This window comes from Plecotus auritus (genome assembly GCF_963455305.1).
Source record: "Plecotus auritus genome assembly, chromosome: 1".
NCBI classification, from domain to species: Eukaryota; Metazoa; Chordata; class Mammalia; order Chiroptera; family Vespertilionidae; genus Plecotus; species Plecotus auritus.
The window spans coordinates 26,824,846-26,844,208 of record NC_137770.1 but is presented as its reverse complement, the minus strand read 5'-3'; the positions used below and the strand labels follow the sequence as shown (position 1 = coordinate 26,844,208).

Genomic DNA, 19,363 nt, shown 5'->3' with positions numbered 1-19,363 from the left:
ATTTCCGGTTCTGAGGCCGCGAGGCTGAGGCGGCAAGTGATTGGAGGGCTCTGCGGAAGTGCTACCCAAGGCGAGCCTAGCGGGGTGCCAAGTACGCAGCGTATCTGCACCATGGCGGCTCTGTTGGCTGTGAGCCGGTTGGGGGCTGCACCTACAGCTGCCCGGAAAGGCCCGCTAGTCTCCTGTCGGAGGTGGGCCGGTGCCGCGGCAGACACCGTGTACGATGTGGTGGTGTCAGGTGGAGGTCTGGTAGGCGCCGCCATGGCCTGTGCCTTGGGTAAGCGCATCTCCAAGGCCGCTAGTGTGGGGGAGAGGGGCCTGGAGCTATGTCATGAGGACCCTGGGAGTTCTGGCACTGTTTTCCCAAAGTCTGAGGGTTGCGGATCTTGTGGCCCCTTCCCTCCCCCAAGGATCCCCAGGGCCCCAGGGCAAGCGTTTGGTTCTTGGGGGTGCCGAAGGGTCAAAAGTGGGAGGTACCTTAGGAATCCTCCCAACCTGTAGGGAAATAGACCTGCTCAGGGTTTAGTTACTAGGGGCCCAGTGCACGAAATTCATGCACGGGGAAGGGGTCCCTCAGCCCAGCCTGCCCCTTCTCACATACTGGGAGCCCTCAGGGGATATCCTACTGATGGCTTAGGCCCGCTCCCTGTTGGAGCAGTCTGTCCTCCCTTTGCGGGAGGTGACCGGGCTGATCGGGGAAGGGGCCAGCCCCTTCACCCTGCTACTGCAGCCACTGCCAGTCACCACAGCCACCAAGATATTTTCATCAATATGGACTCCAGTCCCTTCACCATGAAAAAATGACAACTTTCTTTAGGCATTTTTAAGCTGTGCCTTTAATAAGATATGACATTTCTTTATTTTTCTTTTTATCCTCACCTGAGGATATGTTTCCATTGATTTTTTCCCCTTCCCTCCGATTCCAGGCTCGACCAAGGCTGTAGGCTTGGGAAGCGAGCACCCCCCGCCCCTCCGATGGCAGGCTTGGCCCCTTCCCAAGCCTGCAGCCTCCGCCCCAGGCTGCAGGCTTGGGAAGTGGGTACCCCCGTCCCCCAAGCTTAAAGCCTCCGCAGGATGGCGGCTGGGAGTGACCTGGGTGCAGAGGAGGTTCCCGGGACCCAAATATGTATGCAAATTAACCGCCATCTTTATTGGATTAATTTGCATACTCACTCTGATTGGCTGTGGGGGTAGCGGAGGTATGGTCAATTTACATGTTTCTCTATTATTAGGAAAGATGGGCAAAATTGCAAGCAATCAGGCATTGTTGCATTGGGCTGGGTGTTTCCTCCCTCCCTCCCTCCTTCCTTCCTTCCTTCCTTCCTTCCTTTCTGTGTGTTTTAACAGCTTCATTGAAATATAATTTGCGTACCATAAATTTCACCCATTTGCCACTATTTTACTTATTGATTGATTAGAGAGAGAGAGAAACATGGATTTGTTATCCCACTTATTTTTGCATTCGTAGGTTGATTCTTGTTTGGATGGGACCACAACCTTGGTGTATGGGACACTCTTACACACTGAGCTACCAGGCCAGAGGTCAAGTTCACCTATTTAAAGCATACAATTTAATGTGCGTGTTTTTTTGTATGCTCATAGAATTGTGCAGCCATCACGACAAATTTTAGAACATTTTTATCACCTCCAACAGAAATCTGAACTCATTAGCAGCCACTGCCCATTCCCCCAATCTTAGCTCTAGGCCAGTGGTTTTCAGTGGTTTTCATCTCATTGGCACACAAACTAATGACTGAAATTCTGTGGCACACCAAAACATACATTTTTTGCCCATCTGACAAAAAATAGGTATAATTTTGACTCATTCACACCGACGGCTATTGTTGTTGGCATTTGTCATTTTTGAATTTGACAGTCTGAAGGAAAAGAGGTCAGTGCCTCTGACTAGTCAGGGGTTCCATGTTTTAAAAATTCCTGCAGCACACTGGTTGCAAATCACTGCTCTAGGTAACCACTCATGTATTTTTCTGTCTGTAGATTTGCTTTTACTGGACATTTCCATCTACATGAAATCTTCTTAATGTTTTCAAGGTTCATACAGGCTGTATCATGTGCCAATACTTCATTTTTATGGTTGAATAATATTCCATTGTGTGGATATAATATGTTTTGTTCATTCATTAAGTGATGGATGATTTTGTGTATAAGCTTTTGTGTAAACATATTTTTGGTTATCTTAAACATATTCCTAGGAGTGGAATTGCTGGGTCATTTGGTAATTCAGCCAAACAATGTTCCAAAGTTGCACCATTTTATATTCCTACCAGCAATATAGGAGGGGTCCAGTTTTTCTACATCCTGGACACTTGTTAATGTTTTTTTGTTTTTAGTCATTCCATTGGGTGTGAAGTGGTATCTCCTGGTTTTGAGTTGCATTTCCATAAAGACTAATGGTGTTGAACATCCTTTTATATGCTTATTGGTTATTTGTATATCTTTTGGGGAAATGCCTGTTTAGAGTTTTTGCCCATTTGAACTATTTGACTTTATTTTTGAGTTGTAAGAGTTTTTCATGAATTCTCAGTACACATCCCTTGTTAGATAAATGATTTGCAAATATTTTCTCCCATTTTGTGGGTTGTCTTTTCACTTTCTTGATGGTGTCCTCTGAAGCCCAAAAGTTTTTAATTTTTTTATTTTTTGTTCCTCACCTGAGGATATTTTTTCCATTGATTTCTAGAGAGAGTGGAAGGGAGGGGGAAAGACAGAGAGAGAAACATGGATGTGAGAGAGACATTGATTGGTTGCCTCCTGCACACAGACTGATTGGGAGTGGGGATCCAGCCTGCAATCCAGGTACATGCCCTTGACCGGAATTGAACCCACAACCCTCAGCCCGCGGGCTGATGCTCTAACCACTGCCAAACTGGCTAGGGTCAAAAGTTTTTAATTTTGATGAAATTGAACTTATTAGTCTTTTACCACTTGTGTTTTTGGTGTCATATCTAAGAAATCATTACCTAACCCAAAGTCATGAAGATTCACTCCTAAGCTTTCTTTTGAGAGTTTTACAGTTTTAGCTCTTACATTGAAGCCTATCATCTACTTTGAGTTAAACTTTGTGTATAAGGTGAGGTAAGAACTTTGCTTTCATACTTATAGTTTAGCTGCTTCACTACCCTGTGAGGTAGATATTACTTTAATATCCTATATGAGAAAACTTTCCTGGCAAAGGTTAAATAAGGACCAGAGTCTCATAGCCAGGCGCTAGCTGCAGAATCTGAATTCAAAGCCAGGCCACCAAACTCAGGATAGTTTGCTTTTAACAACTGTACAGTGACTTTCAGAAATTAGATTGACTTTTCTGGCCTCACAAAGATCATTAATAGTGTTTGTTGACTTGAGAATTAGTGTGTGGTTCCTCTTCTAGGAAACTGGGGGGAAACAATGCTATGTATAAGCTGATGGGCTTGAGTCTCAAAGTAATTTTAGAAAACAGTTATCAGTTATTAAGCACTTGCTATGGATAGGCATATTTTAAAGTATTCTACATACATTTTTATTTAACCTTCATAATAATCTTGATTGTTGATTGTGCAGGTAAGGAAGTTAAAGCTCAAGAAAACTTAAGTAATTTGCACTCAAAAGCCAGTAATTAGGAAAAGCAAAGATTTTTGTGTATATGCCCTTTCTCCCTGACAGCTATTTGGTTGTACCTATTGATAAATGGATTAAAATAGTGGTTCTCAGGTGCATTGAGAATCACTTGGGTTGTTTTGTTTTGCGTTGGTTTTGGGCTTTGAAAAACTAAGACAGGCACGTATACAAAATTCAAAAGGAATTTTGAAATACAAAGGGTATTGGATATAGAGTATCTATATATATAAAAGCCTAAGCAACCGACTGTTCAACTGATCACTATGACATGCACTGACCACCAGGGGGCAGATGCTCAATGTAGGAGCGTCTGATCAAAGGGCACCAGACGCAGGACTCACGGCTGGCTGCCACAGCCCGGAGACCGCAGCAGAGTGGCAGTGAGCCTACCAAGGGGTGGTGGCAGGCACAGTGGGGCCGGGATGAGCAGAGCAGCAGGCAGCGTTAGACTGTCGGTTTCCGCCCGATCCCCGCAGGCCACGTCGAGGGCCCCCCACTAGTGCACAAATCCGTGCACCAAGCCTTTAGTAAAGCATATAAAGTAAGACTTCCATTTTTTATTGTTAGCCACCCAGTTCTCTTCAAGGACAATCATTGTTACACGTTTGTGGGGAATACTTTAGAAATGAGGGTTCACAGTTCTGCCTCCAGTAACTGATTCAGTTTGTCCAGGTGAGGCCCTTTATTAACATGTGTCTCGGGATGGATGCAGGAGATCTGAAGATCACACTTTGAGAATGAGAAACACAGGGAAGTGCTTAATTGTCTTGTAACAACTTTACCTCTTAACTTTTATACAATGTTATACACCTTTCATAGGCAGGTGTAGTGTGGGGTGTTTTCTCCTGTTGAGTCAAGTGAACTACCTGCTTGGGATTTTGTGTGTGCTAATGTCTTCCCTTGATCATCATGGCATGTATCCCAAAGGAAATTCTTCGTCAGTAGTTGATATGCTGACTGATCTTACTTTATAGTTCAATACCCATTTAATTTTAGATAGATGCTTTTAAAGTAAAAATTTTCCAGTAGGCTCTTCATCTTGTCATATCAATCAGTTTATGTTTTCCTTGATTTTTCTTCAAACTCAAATTTACATTCTAGGCTTGAAATACCTATATTTTCCTTTTATATTGTTATTTGTAAACTTGTAAATTCTCTAATATTTTTTTGACAAATGAGTTTTCTAAAATGTTACATTAAATAGCTAAAAAATAAAATATTAAACTTGGCTATATTTTATAATGTGTTTGGAAATCTAATTCTTTTCCTTTTAGTTTCCTGGTCTCTTGTTTAACAGAAATGTCTGTGAAGACATTATCTACTTTAAGGATTGAGGAGATACAGCATTTGCTGCTGGGGATATTACGATAAGGGGAAAAAATTCCTGTCCCCAAGGAGTTTAGAATCTAGCAAAGGAGAAAGATTTGTAGATAACTGATCAAAGGAATGAGATGAAGCTCTCCTAGAGGAACAGGGGTAGGGGAAGATGGTCGGGCAATTCTAGCACATATTTTTCTCCTTTTTTGGCAGCAGCAACTCACTGCTTATTTTTCCCCTGTGTCTTTCTCTGAGACACTGGCGGGACTGACTGTAATGTGCTGCAGACACTCAGTGATGGCATCCTCAAGTCCCCACCCCCTTTTTTTATTTTAAATAATTTTTTATTGATTTCAGAGATGAAGGGAGAAGGAAAAAGAGGTAGAAACATCAATGATGAGAATCATTGATTTGCTGCCTCCTGTATACCCCACATTGGGGATGGAGCCTGCAACCTGGGCATGTGCCCTAACCGGAAATTAAACCCTAACCTCCTGGTTCATAGGTCAACGCTAGACCACTAAGCCATGCCAGCCGGGCCCAAGTTCCCTTTTTACTTCCTCTGCAATGTTTTAGGATCAGATTTGTAGGCACAACTGATATATTTTTGGCCCCCGTTTACAGACTAATTCTTTATCCTTGATTTAACCTTGAGGCCACAATGAATTTCGCTTATTAACTACATTTTTTCTGTTGAACAGGATTTGTAATTTTCAGTGATGTAATACTTTGAGGATTAGAAATACCTGGTGTCTAAATACTACCTTATGGTGGTTGGCAGGATGGTTTGCATGGCTGAAATGGTGGTATATGTTACTGCTTAGGACTCTTTTTGTGTGCTTTGTAAGAAATTGTACTTAAGGATTAAGGCATGAATTGTTGCTTCTCTTGGCAATGAAAAAAATAAATACTGATTTTCCTAAAATGATATAAAATTTTGCCTTTTTTTTTTTTAGGATACGATATTCACTTTCATGATAAGAAAATCCTGTTGCTAGAAGCAGGTCCAAAGAAAGTATTGGAGAAATTGCCAGAAACTTACAGCAACAGAGTCAGCTCCATTTCCCCTGGCTCTGCAACCCTTCTCAGTAGTGAGTAGAACATCCTCTCTCATAGAACCAATCTCCTGTCTCTCTCGGCTCCCCAGTGTGCCCCAGAGGCAGAGTCACCAGAGCATCTGGGCGGAGGGAGCTCACTGAGGTGGGTGGGAGAGAGGGGTGTGGTTGGTAGTCTGGCATGTCGTTTCTGAAATCGTTAATGTGCCAATTCCCCGAGGAAGACATCCTTGGGACATGTGGGTCCATCGCGTAGACTTCATTTGTGAAGTTGGGTCATTATAAATGTGTGGAACTAAAATTATATGAACTAATTATGAGCAGAGTCCCTCTTCATTCCCAGAGTCCGCCCTGTAGGAAGCTAGGGAGCCTGTGTAATAAATGCTTTTGGGGTGAAGATGGATGTGTGCAAACAGAACCAGTTGTCAGCACATTGTCTTTAGGTCTCTGCTCGGACTATCCTGTCTAGAACCACCTTATCTAAAATAGACTCTCGTATCACTCTCTAGCCCCTTATACTGCCTTACTTTTCTTCATAACACTACCACCTGACATTATGTATTTGTTTTTTACTACAAATAATAAGTTAGAATGTTAGCTACAGAAAGGTGGGGACTTTGTCCATTTGGTTTCCACTTTTTGCTCAGTACCTAGAAATGTACTAGTATCTGTTACATTTTAGGTGCTCTGTAAATATTTCCTCAATGAGTGAATCTCTTCAGTGCCATGGAGATCAACAAAAAGTAGTCTTTATCCAGAGAGTTTGTAACTTCAATAGGATGGCAAAGAAAAAAGAACAGTATGGCTTTGATTTCCTTCTTTATTTCCCCTACTTTACAATGTGATTTGACCTGTTGATCATGAAAGCTGGGTCTTTTTTCAGACTGTGTAATCTGAGCTGGGAAACAGAGTAGCTTAGCTCCTGCCATCAAACAGGATAGAAGGAGAGTATTTCTCTATTATGGAGAACACTGAGAACAACCTCTAACTTAACAAGATGGAGGGACACAGGGAGCCCAGGAAGGATGCTCTGGTCTCTACATAGATGCTTTCCTTTGTAGGTTTCGGTGCCTGGGACCACATCTGCAACATGAGGTACAGAGCCTTTCGGCGAATGCAGGTGCTTCCTTTTCCACTCTTGGCAAGATACCTTGGTCTGTCTTGTGCTAAGATATTGGAGTCCACATTCTCCAGGTTTTCTGAGACTGTGGGAAGAATCAAAGTCCACACTCAGTCTGAGAAAGTGAGGGAAAGCATTCCCAAGAGGATTTTCTTCTCACCTTATGTCCTGCCAGAGGGATTGACAGTTTGTGATTATTCTGCTCTGTCACTTGGGAAAGAAGTACTCAGTTTCTGATTGGAGTAATGTTTCCTTTTCCTTGGGTTATAATACAGACGTTCCCTTTGTGTTGCCAGGTGTGGGATGCCTGCTCAGAGGCCCTGATCATGTTCGACAAGGATAACCTGGATGATATGGGCTATATAGTGGAGAACGATGTCATCATGCATGCTCTCACGAAGCAGCTGGAGGCTGTGTCAGGTGCGGCTCCCACCTCTTCCATCGTCCTTTCATTCTCTGGAAGGTGAACCTCTTTAGAACTATTCTAGGCCAGTGGTCGGCAAACTCATTAGTGAACAGAGCCAAATATCAACAGTACAACGATTGAAATTTCTTTTGAGAGCCAAATTTTTTAAATTTAAACTTCTTCTAACGCCAATTCTTCAAAGTAGACTCGCCCAGGCCATGGTATTTTGTGGAAGAGCCACACCCAAGGGGCCAAAGAGCCGCATGTGGCTCGCGAGCCGCGGTTTGCCGACCACTGTTCTAGGGCTTACTGGAAGGAAGGATCCCTTTTACAAATACTGAATGTGCACCATAAACAAACATTCTGATACTTATCTCAGGGTTTTTCTTTTACAGCTTTATTCAGGTATAATTTACGTACCAAAAAATTTACCCATTGTAAGTGTACAATTCAGTGATTTTTATTATTTATAGAGTTATGCCACCATCATCACATGATTTTAGAATATTCCCATTACCTCAGAGGAAACCTGGAGCTCATTTATATTCCCCAATCCGACCCCCAGCCTCTGGCACCACTAGTCTCCTTTCTGTCTTTTGGGATTTGCCTGTTCTGGACATTTCATAGAGTTAGACTCAATAAAATACGTATTATTTGGTGTCTGACTTCTCCCATTGAATGTATTTTTGAGATGTGTTCATGTTGTAGCATGTATCAGTACTTTATTTTTTATTGCCAATTGTATTCCCTTTATGTGCCCTGACCAGGGATCAAACCCATAACCTTGGCATATTGGGAGGATGCTCTAACCAACTGAGCTACTTGGCCAGGGCTCCTACCCCTTTTTTTAAAAAAATTTTAGCCATCCTTGTGTATCTCATTATAATTTGGATTATATGGAATGGTATCTCATTATAGTTTGGATTGTATTTCCCTGATGACTAATAATGTTGAGTGTCTTTTCATGTGCTTTTTGGTCATTTGTTTGTCTTTGGAGAAAGGTGTATTCAGAATCTTTTGCCCATTTAAAAACTGGATTATTTGTCTTTTTGTGAGTTACAGGGGTTCTTTTTTTTTTTTTAATTAAAAAAATTGATTTCAGAGGAAGAGAGAGCTAGAAACATCAATGATGAGAGAGAACCATTGACTGGCTGCCACCTGCACACTCCCCACTGGGGATCGAGCCTGCAACCCTGGCATGTGCCCTGATCAGGAATCGAACCATGACCTCCCAGTTCACAGGTCGACTCTCAACCCCTGAGCTATATCGGCCAGGACAAAGTTCTAATTTATGTATTCTGGATATAAATTCCTTATTCAGTATATGATTTGCAAATATTTTAGCGTTATTCTAGAGAGAAAAAATTGGAAGCAACCTTAAATGCTTTTGATATGGGTAGTAGTTCACCCATGTAATGAGCTTCTGTGCATCTTTTAAAGATAATTTAGACCTAATATTTAGTAACTTAGAACCATGTCCCACAATCTGTTGGTGAAAAATATTACATGTTACATGATCCCATTTGTGTGAGGGTGTGCGCACCACATATACATGTATAAGAAATTGTTTGGTAAGCTCTATGGCAAACCTTAGCTGTAGTTGTCTCTGAGTGGTATGATTGAGGGTGGTCCCCCCAACCGCCTTTTAAACTTTTCTTTATCCAGACTTTTACAGTGAGCATATCATTTTTATGGTCAGAGAAGTAAAATGATTTCCAGGGGGAAGAAAAATGTTATGAAATCTAGAAGTTTGAGCCCATGGTATTTCCATGCTGTTTACTCTGAAAGCACACATGGGCTCATTTAAGCATAGAGTGAACTGGAAGAGCAGGAGGGGAAGAGTGCCTGCTGTAGGCTGATAATTCACTGAGAGATTAATTTTTTCACACTGATTCATCCCTGTGGTTTTCGTTGTTTACCAGCTCTCAGACAATAGCACCAGTCACATGAGGTTTTAGTAGATCTTACTTGTTTAGGAGTCAAGGACAAGAGACAGCTGTCCTGGGACCTTGCTTTAGGTTTAGTTATGGCTTTTCCTCAGCCTGCGTGGGCTGTCTTTCTAATGTTTGTGTTTTCTCTTCTGACCTCCCTAGACCGAGTGACTGTTCTCTACCGGAGCAAAGCAGTCGGCTATACCTGGCCTTTTCCAATTTCCATGGCAGACTCCAGCCCTTGGGTTCATATTACCCTAGGTGATGGCAGCACCCTCCAGACCAAATTGTTGGTAGTTGAAGATTCTTATTTCGCCAGGGGTCTTGCATATTCACATGTTAGCCTCAATTCTAGGGCCTCTAGTTTTTCATCTAAACTACAGTTGATGTTAATTTTAGGCTAAGCTTTTGGTTATAAGGACCAGTACCCAGGAAGCCAGCTCAAGTTAAGATGGTCTTATTGTAAATCCTGTACAGGACCAAATCTCCTGGACCATCTTAGGTCATGAAATAAGGACAGCTGGCCTCACAGAGACAGGAACCAGAGTATCAGAAATTGAGGCTGTTCTTTCCCTCCCAGGAGTCCTGTAAGTCATCTCCTTGCATCTTATATTTTTCCTCGCTCTGCTCATCAGCTTTCCCTTTTCCATGACAGCCATCCCTCACCTTATATCAGGACTGTTCAGCTCTAGTGCCAGCCTATTGCTTTTTAGTCCAAATAGCAAGGGAATTTGGCTGAGTTTAACCTGTGGCTGGCACCTCGTGGGTCAGATGTCCAGCTTTAGTCCATTAGCTGAGGCCAGGGTCACATATGTAGAGCCACCCCTTTGGAGGCTGTGAGGCAGGCATGATAAAAAGTTGTCTGCCGTAGATGGGTTTGCCAGCAGTTAGAACTAGAGAAATCTTTAGGAGGCAGAGAAAAACTTCTGGAGCAGTTTCATTTACTAAAAGATTGTAAGACTTAGCAGGCTCTTGTCTCTGTGCAGATTGGTGCAGATGGTCACAACTCAGGAGTACGGCAAGCTGCTGGAATCCAGAATGTCAGCTGGGACTACGACCAGTCTGCTGTTGTGGCTACTCTGCATTTATCGGAGGTAAGATCCTGAGCCCAGCCCTGGCCAGTGTGGTTCAGTTGGTTGGAACATTGTCCTGTATAACGAAAGAGGGCAGGTTCGATTCTGGTCAGGGTGCATGCCTAGGTTGCGGGTTTGATTCCCAGTTGGGGCACATATAAGAGGCAACCAATTGATGTTTCTCACATCTATGTTTTTCTGTCTCTTCCTTCTTCTCCCTCTAAAATCAATAAACATATCCTCAGGTGAGGATTAAAAAAAAAATAAGACCGTGAGCCCATCATCTAGGGACCCTGCTGGTGTTTAATATGTGTACTTCTCACAACTGTTCTTTCTATTACAGGTCACAGAAAACAATGTAGCTTGGCAGAGATTTCTTCCCTCTGGGCCCATCGCTCTGCTCCCGGTAAGAAGTCTGTCTGGCTAGTCTACTTAAACACATCCAGCCTGCCTCTTTTAGGACTTCATTTTCTCTCAGCCATTTTCAGGTTCCAAGTGAAATATCTCCAGGCTAGCTTCGTTTCTCCTTCATACCTTTATGCTTGATAGTGCCCAAGAACAGAAGTTGTAGCTCTCACTATTGATGTTCTTTTGCGACAGCTCTCAGACACCTTGAGTTCCTTGGTCTGGTCCACATCCCATGAGCATGCAGCAGAGCTGGTCAGCATGGATGAGGAGAACTTTGTGGATGCCATTAACTCAGCCTTTGTGAGTATCAACTTGTCTGCCTGATGAGATGTTGCAGGGGTAGATACAGAAAGGCAGTTTTGAGTAAGAAAAAGAAGTAACCAACCAGCTGCCCTTCTGTAACTGACAGGCTTGGTCTGGATGACGTGGAGGAGGCATTCAGGGAAATCCAAACCATAGAAATCAGTAGCCTGTGTGCTCTTCTGAGGGTCATGGGCTGCTGTTATGTTGATTGAAACAGCTGCCTGGGTGGAAGTTAGCATTGGCCTCTTTTGAAGCTGTAATTCTTAGGTAATCTTGAGTGCAGCTGCTGGGTCCCAGGTACCTGAACCTTTGAAGCCTAATTCATCAGAATGTTTTGGAGAGGGGGTCTTAAAAGTTTTAGACCAGAGGTGGGGAATGTCCGGCCCATGGGCCATATAAGGCTTGCAAAATCATTTGGTCTGGCCCTGCCAAGGCATTAGGGGTGAGTTAATTAATGTTTGACCAAATATAACAGGCTAATTTCTAAGTTGATAATTTTGTATGGTCCTTGAATGATGTTATAAATATCCAAATGGCCTTTGGCAGAAAAAAGGTTCCCCACCCTTGCTTTAGACAAGACAAGACAGACATGGGTTCAATACTGATACTAACTGTAAATCTCCTAAAAAATGGAAATACCAAGCTTTCAGGGGTTAATAATAATAAAAGTCTAAAGACTTAAGATGAGAGACTTTATGTAAAATACTTGTAGCATACCTCATACATTATAGGTGCTCAAATAGTAATGATTCTGGAGTAATATGGCTTTTAGATAATAGGGCACAATATTTCTGAACGTTAAATGCTACATTTATCTAAATTCACTAATATGACAATTGGTAACATTTATTGAGCACTTACTATGTACCAGGTACAGGTGAAGAGTTTTACCTGTATGTATGTATTTAAATCAGAGACTCTTTGAGGTAGGTACTGTTAACATGCTCATTTAGAGATAGGTAACTTTCTAAGATTCTACCTCTTGTGCAAAGCTGGGTTCTGAAATGAGGCTCTCCCTCAAGCCTGTGGTTTTAACTACCAAACTCCACTACCTCACTAATAATTCACACCAAAGAACTTAAGCTTCACTGCTCTATAGTAGCAACAGTAAAAGGAACTAAACATACTGAAGTGGCTTCCAAGATAACTGCTAATCTCCCGCACCCCCCGGGCCATTTAGCATATATTCCTGGCACAGGCCTCCGTAGGACATTCATTTAGCAACTAGAGGCCCGGTGCATGAAATTCATGCACTGGGGTGTCCCTCCCCCCCCTTCAGCCTGGCCTGCACCCTCTCATAGTCCAGGACCCCTCGCTCCTTATCACCCGCCTGCTCACTGCTTCTTACCACTTGTCTCGCTGCTCCTTAGTGCTGCCGTGGAGGCGGGAGAGGCTCTCACCACGCTGTGCTCGCCAGCCATGAGCCTGGCTTCTGGCTGAGCAGTGCTCCCGCTGTGGGAGAGCACTGACCACAGGGGGCAGCTCCTGAGTTGAGCATCTGCCCCCTGGTGGTCAGAGCACATCATAGCAATTGGTCATTCTGGTCGTTCCGCCGTAACAGTCGCTTAGGCTTTTATTATATAGATAATTACAAGCGCCTTCTATGTAGAAGGGTCTGGTGATAGACAAATCAGACACAGTCCCTGCTTTTAGGCAGCTTATAGTCATGTGAGGAGAAAGGTACATAAGTGACAATTTCAGAACAGTGGTAGAAGTATGCATAGGATGCTATGGGAACATAGAGGTGAGCACACACAGGCAAGTTTGGAGAAAGGTTTATAAAAAGAGCCGACAGCCTCGGGTTGCTCTGAGGTGAGGTCCTGGTGAAGTCTAAGTGGGAGGACATTCTAAGCAGAGGGGAGTGTCAGGCAAGAGGATGTTGTAGAATGAGCTACAGTGTGGCTGATGCAGGTTACTGAAGTTGGGGACTAGTAAAAGATCAAGGTCAGAGGTAGGCAGGGGCAGCTTAGCAATTTGGCTGGATCCTACAACCTGGAATCTGTGTTTTGCCTTTATTGGAGGGACTTGTCACTTGGGGTCTAAACTGTTTTAGGCATGTTAGGTACCATTGCCCTTGGCTTTGGTTATAAAAGAGTTTCCTTGTTGAATTTTTAATTCCCTGCTAGTCACTGATGAAATTTCACTTTTGTTTTGTGGCTGATGCTCCTCAGTGGAGTGATGCCAACCACACAGACTTTGTTGACTCGGCCAGCACCATGCTGCACTATGCTGTTGCCTTTCTGAAGCCCACTAAGGTCTCAGCTCGCCAGCTGCCGCCAAGTGTAGCCAAGGTGGATGCCAAAAGCCGAGTACTGTTTCCTCTTGGGTTGGGACATGCTGCTGAGTATGTTCGGCCTCGGCTGGCGCTCATCGGGTAAGATAATGGCAGAGCAGAGCTACTCCCTTCTCACTCTGCTGCTGGAGGCCACACCTAAACTCTGCTTCATTTGCAGGGATGCAGCCCACAGAGTCCATCCACTGGCAGGACAAGGTGTCAACATGGGCTTTGGGGATATCTCCAGCTTGGTCCATCACCTTAGAACTGCAGCCTTTGATGGGAAAGACTTAGGTAAGGATTCTGGTACCTTAAAGAAGTATCCAGAGGTCATGTAGTTAGGGAAAATCAGGACCCCTGAAGGCCCCTCAGTAGCTGGATGTGGTGGACATAAGTGTGTGTGCTTTCCCAGGAAAGAAAACTTCACTGTGGGATTAGGGTGTAACTTTCCTTTTTCCTCCAGGCTCCATGAGCCACCTCACAGGTTATGAGACAGACCGACAGCGTCACAACACTGCTCTTCTGGCTGCTACTGACCTGCTGAAAAGGCTCTATTCCACCAGTGCTCCCCCTCTGGTACTGCTCAGGACGTGGGGCTTGCAGGCCACAAACGCAGTATCGCCACTCAAAGTAAGAGGTTGCTTACGGCTCTTAAGAGTCTTGGTCACCGAGGAATGACTTTGCCAATGACTTAGTTATTTGAATTAATTTTCTTGGCTGTAAAATTATCCTTTTTATCTTCCCCAGCGATAATGAGCAAAAAGAGACTGTGCTGGGCTTGTTGGTGCTGGGGCCTATCTAAGTAGCGATTTTGTACAGTATAAGGAAGGGTCAAATAGCAACTAGGGGCTTTCTAAGGTAAAGATGCTTCAGCTCCTTCTGCTGCTTGGTCAGCTTTTTCTGAGAAATGTCCATTTAAAGGCACTTCGGAGGGACTCTTGCTGAGTTTTTGCTTTAATCACTTTGGATACTTGGAAGTATTTTCTTCACCCGCCCTCACAGTGTCAGAATATCACTCACTCTGTTTCATTTCTCTTTAGGAACAGATTATGGCCTTTGCAAGCAAATGAATGCTCCTCTTCTGCAGATTATATTGAAGAAAAATAAACATCTTTTCCCAAGGCCATCATACAGTTTCAAGATTTAATTTAATAAATTGACTTTATATTAGCATTCTCTAGTTTCTTTTTCTCCTTTATTTAAGGGGTCTGTGGAACCCAAATAATGAGTGATAATTTGCTGTGAGGAGGGGTATATAAACCAAGCCAAGAAAAACCCCAAAGGAAGACTATTATGATTTTTGTTGAAAAGAACTTTTATTACTAAAACAAATCATTAAGGTGCTATCTCATTCATTTTCACTTGTTAAGGATCCTTTCTAAAGATAAGATCTATAGTTTTTTTTAAAATGCTGGTCATAAATTTATACAATTACCTTTTGATAAAGAAGAATTAGAAATATTCACTTGATGCATTTTTGATAGAATTACTGTTTTAAAATTAAAAAATTGCTTTAACCTTTGTTGTAGGTGCACTGGACTTCCTAAAAAGAAAACCAAATCTTGTTGTTCATTATTACTTCCTTATCACAGCACTGGATTTCAATTTTATTTATGGTTCCTCTCTGGGACACCATTGTCTGTTCAGTGACAAAACAATAAATAGTTTCATTGCACAGGTTTGAAAACTTCAGGAGCCAGGTCAAAGGGAAAATCTGATTAATTAGCAGCAGAATTTGTCATATTTGGTTGCAGACTGGTGGTTGATGGGTGTAGGGGTGCTGTGGGTGTTTGAAGAGCTCACTTTGCAGTACCAGAGATGGCTCTTGAAGAGATTTGGGGATCCATTAGATTTGTATAAGGTAGAGAAAATTTTGCCCAAAAGTCTAATTTGATGATAAAATGAGAAGAAATAGTCTGCTTTTGAACCAAGCTAAACTATTTTTAGTTTAGCTTAGTTATTGAAGGAATGAGAAATATGTTTCGACAGGGGAGCTTTTCAGACAAATGTACAGAATTTATAAGATACTAGAGTAAAAAGTGATAGTTCACAAATGTTCCTGGAGTCTCTGGAAAGATGTGCCCTGAATGAAAGGTAGCAACTACTGTGAAAGTTGTATGACTACTAGCAGAGTCTAGAAAGGTCACCACGGAACAGCGGGGGGGAGGGGGGAGCGCGGCAGACATCTTTCACAAAAATTGTAAAGGTAGCCCAGGAAGGGAGAACATGGACTCTCCAAAAGTATGCAAATAAAATAGGCAAAATAGGAAGATTTTTAAGGCACATCTTGCAAGGCCCTCCATAACCCACAGAGGCTGTTCTTCATGATGATGGTAAATGCACAACATCCACTATGTGCCAGGCCAGGTCCTAAGTATTTGAAATATATAAACACATTTACAGAAAAGAAACTTAACCAACAATATTAGACACTATAGGACTCCTCAATAAGAGGCCCAAAAGGTACACCAAGGGGCAGAAAGGACATTACAGACAAATCATTTTTTCTAAGAAATAAAAATTCTTATTCCATATTGCTCCTAACATGGATAAACTGGTTAATTCTTTCTAGATGTTCTCATCAAGATTATCAGAATTTAGGTAGACACATCTCAAGAGTTCTGGAGGTACTTGGGATGACCAAAGGAGTCTGAACAGCTTCTGTCCATAAGGAAATCTTCAGAGACAAGCTATGACAAAGACCAGGGACTCTTGCCTCTCTCGACTGTCAAACTGGCGGAGTCTTTAGTGAACACAGTTTACCTCTTGGGAATCCTATGGAACAACATTTAGTGTATGACTGGTTCTAGCACTCAACCTATGTGACACAAATGGTAAGGGGTCTAGAAGCCAAGTGTTCTATTAAAGAAGAGACCACAAAGGACTTGCGAGGAATTTTCTTCAGGAGATGGAAAGGCTATGAAAGGAGGGATGAGAGAAGACCACTGAGAGGAGAGATTGCAGCTCCACATATGAAGGGATTTTTAACATCAATGCTGTCCCAAATGCAATGAGCTGTCTCAAAACATGCCTAGCCAGAAGCTAACTACAGCTACTTAGAAATGTTAAGGGGATTCTGCAACAGTTAGAAGACTGGATTATATCTGTGGGCTGTTTCCAACTCTAAAGATTGTATTATGTATTAGCATTTTTTTGAGGAAGACAATAGGTATCAAGATGACCTTGGTATAATGAAAGTCAGTGTGAAAAAAGAAAAAATAAAGTCAGTGTGAAGAATCTGAAGAAATTCCACAATGAAATTCAAAACAAAATAAAACACTAAAATGTGGGGGATAAAGATAAAATTTGGCTAGTTACTTGCACATCAGATGTTAACCACTTATTGACTCAGTGGAATAACTTTAAAAAAGGAAGTAGTGTGAGGGCAGGTGTTTGACATTTTTTTGTGAGAGAGCCGAAAGAAAGTCTACTGTGATAGCTACAAGTGTGGAAGACACAAACTGCTGGAAAGAAGCTGGAGGTACAGAGCCAAGGTCAAAGAGCCAGTCAACAGGAAGATCCTTCAAGCCCAAGGGCACTGAGCGGGCAGACAAGAAGCAGGCCATAGTCCCATGGGAAAGAACAAGATAATGAATTTTAGGGGCTCAGAGCATTCCAACCCAAAAAAAGAATCCACAGTATGAGCGCCGAAATGGCCAATGAAATAAAATGTTAGCTTATCATCGAGAAGGGTATCAGAAACCCTGGAACTAGACAATTTAGGAGATGGTAGCTAAAATGATCAGGGGCCAGGTAGGAGGAGATGTTGCTATAAACAGAATAAAAGGGCAAACTGAAAGGAGCTATGGCCAAAATCTAGATCCTCCCATAGTAGGGTAGAGATGTACTTCGTAGAAATACAAAGAAGTAAGTTTAGGATGACAAATTACTTTAAACAGAGCCTGGAAGGAAGTACTGGCACTGAGTAAACACATATTCCTAGAAGGTTGTTCAGATTCATTAATCTCATGGTTGACATAAAAAGTTGATTAAAAGAAGGTGGCCTATACAAGGCAGCCACACTCTCCCAAAACATGTCCTTAGAGACTGGATGGCCCCTTTTCTTAAGGCTGTACAGCTAGGAGTCGCTCTCCCTTTGCTAAGAGTTAGGACAGCTCTCAGCTGGCTGATTGGAGCTAGCACAAAGCAGGACCACACAACTTCAGAGATGGTACCTTTCTTTCCTCTTGAATTACAAAACCAGGCATTTTTTCCCTCTCTTTTTTAGGGGGGGGGGGTGAGTGGATGGGTATGATAAGGGTGTGACAAGGTAATGTGCAGGGAGGAAAAATATACTGGTGTTGATAGGCTATTGGATTGCAATCAGTCTGCTAAGTTTAGCATGTAAGAGAAAAATTAAAATGTTCAAAAGGAAAGAGGCACTCAAACGGTTGAAAGGAGATTTTTCTTTGGTTAAGTTCCAAAGCTATTCCTTTTGGCTCTCTGTGACACACAAGCATGCTCAAAAATTTAGACTCTAGTACCAGCTGTGCAAGCAGTATGGTTAGGTACCAGTTCCCAATAGATGTGTAAAATTAATTAAACCCAAATCTCTAGACTTAAGGGCAAGAGCTGTCTACAAAAACCTCTTCCTCCTGATGAAGCCAGCTGCTGGGTTTCAATCCAGGTGGTATCCAGACTGCCTCATAACATGACTGAGTCTTGTCTTCTCCTGTTAAAAGGTTGTTGGCAAATGCAGGCCTCGGAGGAAGAGTTTGGCCTCAGTGGGAGATGCCCAGAGACTGCAGCAAGTGAAAGGTGGCTCCCAAGGCCCAGCCTGTCTCTATGTTGTTCACTTTTTTTGTGAGCTGTTGGGGAAGAGAAGAAAAGCCTTCACATTTTCATTCAATTTACAACTTTAGCAGGCACGACATGGGCCAAGATCCCCTGGCCAAACCAAGGCAAATTGGAAGTAGCCAGTCTGGAGGCCTCCCCACAACCCATTTCTGCAAGTTTCCTTCCTGCCGTGGCCTATTACCATCCCCTTGCCAAGCTGATCCCCGAATCTTCTGGCCCAGGAAAGTGGTCTCACCCAGGCTTTCCAGACAGGACCTTTGGGACTCTTTCCTAATCCTGAAATTAAATATAACAGGAGTTGGGGATAGATTCAGAGGTATGAAAGCACATACTAATAAGCTTCCCCACTCAAACTTTGTAAGTAACTGCATCTTCTTAAGCACTATTAACCATCTAAGGTTTTTAAGGCATTCTAGGCCAGGATGAGCCTCAATTCGTTCATGACCCCAAGTTAGACCCCATTTTCTCAACTACATAAAAGGGATTCAGTTAGTATTTATCAAATTGTTTTCTTCAGAATCCTGAGGGTTCCTTGAGAGCGCTTCAAAGAGAAAGGAGGGGCCACATGGTGAAGGAGTCCTATACCTCTGCTTCAACCAGATGCTCCACATACTAGTGTTACTGGCATTCTGCATAAGCTTTTGTTGAATAAAGACCACCACACACATACACACAAGTTTGGAAACCAGTGGATTGGTTTTAGTCTGTCTTTCTAGTACTCAGTTTTATGACACAATACTTTGTTGACCTGAGGAAATCCAATCTAGTCACTGGGCCAAACTCTGGGAGAATAGCATGTGAATCTTGAGGTTTTGTCTGAGATAGCTGAGTCAAACTGGGAGTGTCCCCCAATCAAATACTCTCCTCCGTTCTGAGGACTGGGCTGACAGCCTAAAGATACAGATGCTGAAGTGAAGCTATCGGGCAGGACTGTGCACCCCTGATTTAAATTTTGTTGCCACTGAAATCATAAAGAGCAAAAGGATGCCAGCACTGGAAATGGCAGAAACTTGCCCTTAAATGATTTGGTTATAGTTGATGCTTAAATAGAGAATGATGT

At 42.7% G+C, this 19,363-nt stretch overlaps 2 protein-coding genes across 7 annotated transcripts in view; one reads left to right on the top strand and one right to left on the bottom strand.

Moving 5' to 3' along the window:
- The first annotated feature begins 51 nt into the window (after positions 1-51).
- COQ6 (coenzyme Q6, monooxygenase) lies at positions 52-14,852 on the top strand. The gene is made up of 12 exons (XM_080647602.1): positions 52-277; positions 5,892-6,026; positions 7,052-7,110; positions 7,407-7,530; positions 9,610-9,740; positions 10,434-10,541; positions 10,864-10,926; positions 11,121-11,228; positions 13,403-13,605; positions 13,685-13,800; positions 13,970-14,136; positions 14,547-14,852. The coding sequence occupies exons 1-12, from the start codon at positions 112-114 to the stop codon at positions 14,574-14,576; spliced, it is 1,410 nt and encodes a 469-aa protein (XP_080503728.1). The 5' UTR covers positions 52-111; the 3' UTR covers positions 14,577-14,852.
- ENTPD5 (ectonucleoside triphosphate diphosphohydrolase 5 (inactive)) overlaps positions 14,808-19,363 on the bottom strand; it is a 47,661-nt gene continuing 43,105 nt past the window's right edge. For 3 of the 6 annotated variants that reach the window (XM_080647617.1, XM_080647616.1, XM_080647615.1), the window contains one exon: positions 14,808-18,314. In XM_080647617.1, coding sequence (XP_080503743.1) covers positions 18,228-18,314 — 87 coding nt within the window. In that variant the 3' untranslated portion in view covers positions 14,808-18,227. The remainder of the gene's footprint in view (positions 18,315-19,363) is intronic. The other 3 variants (XM_080647613.1, XM_080647614.1, XM_080647612.1) reach the window with 1 other exon arrangement.

Excerpts from the sequence above, each read along its gene's own strand:
- COQ6 (XM_080647602.1), top strand. The coding sequence starts at position 112 with ATGGCGGCTCTGTTGGCTGTGAGCCGGTTGGGGGCTGCACCTACAGCT. Across the intron at positions 6,027-7,051 it reads CTCTGCAACCCTTCTCAGTA|GTTTCGGTGCCTGGGACCAC; the intron begins GTGAGTAGAACA and ends TTTCCTTTGTAG. Across the intron at positions 14,137-14,546 it reads ACGCAGTATCGCCACTCAAA|GAACAGATTATGGCCTTTGC; the intron begins GTAAGAGGTTGC and ends ATTTCTCTTTAG.